This window comes from Rattus norvegicus, chromosome 12 (assembly GCF_036323735.1).
Source record: "Rattus norvegicus strain BN/NHsdMcwi chromosome 12, GRCr8, whole genome shotgun sequence".
Lineage (NCBI taxonomy): Eukaryota > Metazoa > Chordata > Mammalia > Rodentia > Muridae > Rattus > Rattus norvegicus.
This window is the reverse complement of record NC_086030.1, coordinates 19,091,172-19,097,171: the sequence shown is the minus strand read 5'-3', so window position 1 is coordinate 19,097,171 and position 6,000 is coordinate 19,091,172. Positions and strand designations below refer to the sequence as shown.

The 6,000-nt window shown below is 54.2% G+C and overlaps 1 protein-coding gene across 18 annotated transcripts in view; it reads right to left on the bottom strand.

Annotated features, from left to right (window-relative positions):
• Window positions 1–545: 545 nt before the first annotated feature.
• Window positions 546–6,000, bottom strand: part of Iqce (IQ motif containing E) — a 39,567-nt gene continuing 34,112 nt past the window's right edge. For 8 of the 18 annotated variants that reach the window (XM_017598488.3, XM_006248962.5, XM_017598491.3 and 5 more), the window contains 3 exons: window positions 5,846–5,944; window positions 3,280–3,480; window positions 546–2,621 (listed from right to left, as the gene is read on the bottom strand). In XM_017598488.3, the coding sequence (XP_017453977.1) occupies window positions 2,494–2,621; window positions 3,280–3,480; window positions 5,846–5,944 (428 nt within the window). In that variant the 3' untranslated portion in view covers window positions 546–2,493. The remainder of the gene's footprint in view (window positions 2,622–3,279; window positions 3,481–5,845; window positions 5,945–6,000) is intronic. The other 10 variants (XM_017598489.3, XM_063271863.1, XM_063271865.1 and 7 more) reach the window with 2 other exon arrangements.

Genomic DNA, 6,000 nt, shown 5'->3' with positions numbered 1-6,000 from the left:
TTGGTCCTGAAGGCTGAGGTCTGAGGGTCTCAGAAAGGTCTCCACTCCTATGCCCCAGGAAGGAATTCCGCTGCTTCCTAAGGCCCCACTTACAGGCCACAGGCCACAGCTGGCTGAGTCCCAGATCACTCCCCGAAGGCTTGGCCTGGCCCACAGCCTCTCCCCCTCCCTTCCTCCCCGCACTTTCTCATCCTGCCACAGTCCTCTGCAGTTTTGGCTTATACCTTACCCTCCCACAGCCTCTGCACTGCACCCTCACTGGCCAGTCAGGCTTGGGGGACTTGCACCCACAAAACCAAGCCAAGCACAAGGACTCTGTCTTACAGATCAGGAGAAGTTCAGGCCAGTGGGACTTCCAGTTCCCACATCGCCTCCTGGAGATGTCAGTGGGAGCTCACTGTACTGCCCCTACACCCCAGATAGGCTACCACGCGCCCCCAATCCCCAGGCACTTTCTGATTCAGATCAGCCAGGGGCAGTCTGCTCTGGCAATGGCGCAGGTAAGCAGGAGAGCACAGGACAAAGGACACCGCGGAAGGCAGAGGCTCAGGCACCCATTTAATGGGGCAGCTTCAAGATAGGGTTTGCCTTTAATAGATTAGCTGCTATACCAAAGGCCGGGAGGGTTACAGCTTTCCTGTAGTTCTTAGAAAACCCAAGTACAGCGGCTGACCAGACCTTACTGCCCACTGGCCAGGCGGACTGTACAGGCTGGCCCCAAGATATATAGACCCTGCCCTGCAGCTGGGGTGCCATCTTGCATAGCCCCTTTTCCTGAGGTGAGGCACCCCCTCAGGTGAAGGCAAAGTCGCCCCACCCCAGACTCGTGGCTGCTCGCTCACTCAGAACACTCAATGCACAAATGGCTGCCGTTGAAGAAGGGAGGGACAGAGCAGTGGTATGTGGGCCCTCCCCTCTCCCAGCCCTGGGGAAGGTACAGGCACTTGAGGACCACCTGTAGCCACCGTCTTGTGCCTTGGTGGGTGGGGTATGGAGCTTCAAGCAGTGGCATCAATCACAGGGAACACAGCCAAGTTCTGACAAGGAAGCAGATCTACAGAGTGCTCCAGCCGGCTTCCATGTGAGAAAAGTTACCATCATTTCACTGAGAAACTAACTTGGCAGGCAGCCTACAGGCCAAATGAGATGGCCAGGTCTGGCTGAGTTGGGTTTTTTTTGCCCCCTGGTGGAGAAAAATGAGTAGGCAGTTGTGCCTGGTCCCATCACAGTATTAGGGGAACTTAAACCTTCCAGGAGCAGGTCTGTCCAGTAGACAAAGCATGGGGCCCTCTTCCTGGACTCTGACCGCCAAGCCCAGCTCATTCCTGAGTGTCCCATGCTCAGGTGTTTTGTGAGGAAGATGCCAGGAATTAAATGGTCCCTAAAAGCAAACCTCTTGGGTGTCTCCACTGGCCTCATCCAAGAAGGAACCTTATAACATTAGGTTTTCCTGAGACAAAAGCCAGTTAGTCTATGGGACCAGGAAGTTCCATCTCCAGTGACCTGTGGAGACCCCCAGCAGCCAGTCCGACAGGCACTCTAGAGGGGACACCTGGGCAGCAGGCCTAAGCTGCACGGAGCTTAGATACTCCTAAAACCCTGTGCAAGCCCAAAGTTCCTCATCCTCACCCACTGACAGGAGCTAATTTCACAGACAAGGGACCAACACCTCAAGCTGCTGGATGCTGAATGGGCCAGATGGCACCGGTGGCCTACAGGCACCTCTGCACACCCACTGACAGGGCCATACTGGAATTTGTCCTTCCCTGAGACCTATGTCCTCTGGGACGACAACGGGCTGCCTCCTGGCCCTGCTCTCTGCCTTGGGTCTGGGTGACCTAAGCCATCCTCCGGCTGCTTTACCATAGCAGCCGTGTCACTCAACTCTGTGTCGATGCTGCTTGGGACTCTTCCCAGAGTTCATCCTCCTGGGGGGGAGGTGGGGTGTGTGGAGATGGTGGGGGATAAGAACAGGAGGAACAAGGAGCCCATGGGACAGGGACTCAGTTGGGGACCCTGATGTCCACAGCTTCTTGCTGGCTCTTGTATGACTGCATTCCATGTGGGCACGGAAGACTTAGCTGTAGCACCTGTTAAGGCACCAGGCAGCAGTGGACCAGGAGGGCTAGGCCTACATGGCAGCTGGCAGTGCCAAGGTTAAGGGCAAGTAGTAGACTTTGCAAGAGTTCCTGTCTTTGCAGGACTCCCTGCTGCCCTGACTTGGGGTGAACGTTATCTGTGGGCACTGGAAACACATGGGCTGAAACTAGAAACGGAAGTGGGAGGTGGACCCCCCTCCCTCCTTCCCTCTGTCCCCAGAGAACACAGAGCCACCAGGGTCCCTCAAAGGCACAGGCATGACACGTGAGAAAATCGATGGCTGAGGTGTTCCTGAGGCAGGGCTCTTTCCCTAGCGAGATAGTCATCTTCTCAAATTCAGAGTCCTCTAACTTGTCCCCACGGCCACCTCACCTGGAGGCAACGATTGGGGTCCTAGAATGGGGAGGGGCTTTTCTTCCTGGGCAGAAATGGTGAAAAGATAATGTCATCTGAGTCATCCGAGCAGATGTCCTCCACAGGTGGCGGTGACAAGGGCTGCAGTCCTGGGGGAGAGGGCTCAGCTGAAAGAACCAGAGAAGGACGTCAGCTAGGGGGCGTCAGTCACAGGGTGTAGACAGGCTGGGATGAACACACGGACACACACACACACACACAGAACCATCTGCAGTTCCTGGCACACAAGACTGAAGCCTGAAGCCTCACCCACACAGCCAAGGGTCCACCTTCAGAGTCCCTGCTCATGACATGACAGAGCCTCTTGCTGGCTCCTACCCTTGAGATAGTCTGGCAACTGCTGATTTTTTTTTTTTTTTTTGGTTCTTTTTTTTGGAGCTGGGGACCGAACCCAGGGCCTTGCGCTTCCTAGGCAAGCGCTCTACCACTGAGCTAAATCCCCAACCCCCATTAAAACACTTCTAAGCCTGGTGTGTGTGTTGCACACCTATAACCCCAAGCACTCAAAGAGCTAAAGGAGGAGGAGGGGGGAGGAGGGAGAGGAGGAAGATCACACATTTGGGGCTAGCCTGGGTCATATAGTGAGTGTGGGGCCTACAGAGTAGTCCTACAGAGGAGGATCAGCTCAGAAAACAAGACCATGTTAAGGGATTCAGAACCGAATGGCCACTGTGTATGGCAGGCTCTGGCTCAACAGCCCCCCGCCCCCCAGCCTGCCCTGTCTGGTGTGGAGTGGAGATGAGGCAGAGGAGACAGAGGATATACCCAGGGATGGCCTTGCACTTCCGGTGCTGCTGCTCCTTTCCTCACACATCGCATCCTTCCCACAGGGCACAGCCTCCAGACTGGATGAGGACGGGCAGTCCCCCTGGCCACCTCGGGCGGAGTCGGGGACCGAGGGGGCAGGTTCAGATGCAGCGGTCTCCCTCAGCTCCTCCTCGGCATGGAGCCCCATGCTTAGTGCTCCTAACGACGAGGGGGGAAATGATCGGTTTGAGTTTTGAAAGAACAAGATTTCAAGCCAACCATGAGCCATGACGTGGCTGTCCACCTCTTCCTCAACAGCTCTCACCACAGTTCATATAAACTACAGCCTCAGGAAGCCTAATGACTTCCCCAGTCTCTCTCTCCTTTTAACTGTGTTTCATAATCTCTCTGTGTAGGCACTCTGCACCTTGGCGTGGATGCGGAGGGCTTGTCTGCCTCAGGGTCCCTCCTCTATCTGCCTCCTTACAGGAGCTCTCGGATTACCATATGACTGAGGACTGCCTGGCTTTACGCAGTCGTGGACAGGTCCTCCCAGACACACTTCGCTGAATCTTTTTTCTCCCTAGCCACTTTTTTGGGGGAGGGGGAGGGCTTATTTTTGAGGTAGGGTCTTGCTATGTAGCCCTGACGAGCCTTAACTTATGATCCTCATGCCTCAGCTAGATTTCTGGGATTTGGGGCTGTGGCATTAGTCTTTATTTTATTTTCCTTTTCTTCCTCATTTCTTCTGCTTCCTCTCATGTTTTCTCTTTCCCTCTCTCTTAAAAAAAGTTCTTTTTGTTTGTTTGTTTGTTTTGTGTTTTGTTTTGTTTCTAGGTGGTGGCAATTCCTGCCTTTACTCACCCCACTGAGACAGAGGCAGGTGGGTCTGAGTTCAAGGCCAGCCTGGTCTACAGAGTGAGTTCCAGGACAGCCAGGGATACACAGAGAAACCCTGTCTTGAAAAACCAAAATGAAGAAAAAAAAAGTCTCATTTTCCGTGCTTAGGTGTTTTGCCTGAGTATGTCTATGCACCACCATGTGTCCACTGTAGTTACAGAATTGTGAGCCACCATGCGGGTGCGGGAAACTGAGCCCAGGCTCTTAGGAAGAGCAGCCAGCACTCTTTCCAACACCAACACGTCACCTTTCCAAGCTCCTTCCTTTCTTTTATGAGACAGTCTCACAACCTCAGGCTAGCCTCAGAGTCACTCTGCAACACCTCACCCTCTTGGCTGGGGTTGAAGGCAGGCACCACGGTATTCATTTTCTTTAAAAGCATAACCAAGGGCTGGGTGTGGCTCTTACGCTCGATTTGCCTGTGAAGCCTTGGGAGGCCCAGGCAGGAAGTGGGCAGTTTACCCTGGGCCATGGAGTGGGATCCTGTTGCAACAACACAATCAGCTCTAAGGAACCAGTCAGTCACTTTTCTCACGTGGGCAATGATCTCGGGGTCAGGACCTGCTCAGCAGTGGATGCTGCTGGACCAGTCTACACAGGTGACAAATCTGCCACTTTAAAATATCATTTGACAAGAGGAGGAAAGGGTAGCATAAACAAACATCTCAGCCTTGACCAAATAATTTAAAGGTCAGCAGACACTGGACCAGTGAGATCAGCAGACAGCTTTTGGAGAACAGGCTAATGCCTCTGGGAGCCTGGGGGATTGCAGGCTGGCGGTGGCTTTGGGGTTCCGGTGTCTGTGTGCCTGCCTTCTCTGAAATCCCAGGGCTCACTGCACTTTGCAGACAAGGGTTCAGAGAGAACAGTAAAGCTCTGACACGGCTTGGAAAGTTACTGCTGAAGTCGATGTGTATTTCAAATGTGGCGACAGGCTAAGCATTCTGTGGCAGGGGGTTCTTCTAAACAGACTCCTATGGGGTCCCTGGGAATTAAAGGTGAATGACTGATCCAGTTAGAACTAGCTAAGGGCTGGGAATATGACTCAGCTTACAGTACATATCTACCAACCCCCAACTCTGACTTATGAAAGGCTGAGATGTCAGTGGTAGAGCATCCCTTACTGTGGGCGTGGCTCAGTGGTAGAGCCCCTGCCTAGAATCCCCCAGTGAGGGGCTGGGGGAGTGGTTCAGTGGTAGAGCCCCTGCCTAGAATCCCTCAGTGAGGGGCTGGGGTGTGGCTCAGTGGTAGAGCCTCTGCCTAGAATCCCCCAGTGAGGGGCTGGGATGTGGCTCAGTGGTAGAGCCTCTGCCTAAAATCCCCCAGTGAGGGGCTGGGGCATGGCTCAGTGGTAGAGCCCCTGCCTAGAATCCCCCAGTGAGGGGCTGGGGCATGGCTCAGTGGTAGAGCCCCTGCCTAGAATCCCCCAGTGAGGGGCTGGGTGTGGCTCGGCAGCACTTCTCGAGCAAGTGTAGGGCCCTGGGTTCTATCACAAGTACCTCAGTGAAAACAAAATCACTAGGGTGAGGTACTATTCAGGCTCAAGGTCAGCCAGCCATGGTCTCTGGGTGAGGTGGGAGTCAGAGGTACAACCCTTATCTTCACTGTGTGCTCCTTCTGCTGTCAGAGAGTTGGGGGCTTTCTTGGGCAGGTGCTGCCCTGACCACCACTGCCACACATTTACCTGAGTAGGGCTGGGGGTCTGGCGGCTCCTCTGCCTCATCTTCGTCCTCAGCAACCTCCCCACCGCTCTCCTCGCTGTCCTTTCCTGATGAACACCATTCTGTATAAGGCATGTCAGACTTGGGCAGAACCAGTCAACCTATCTGACCGTTCCCA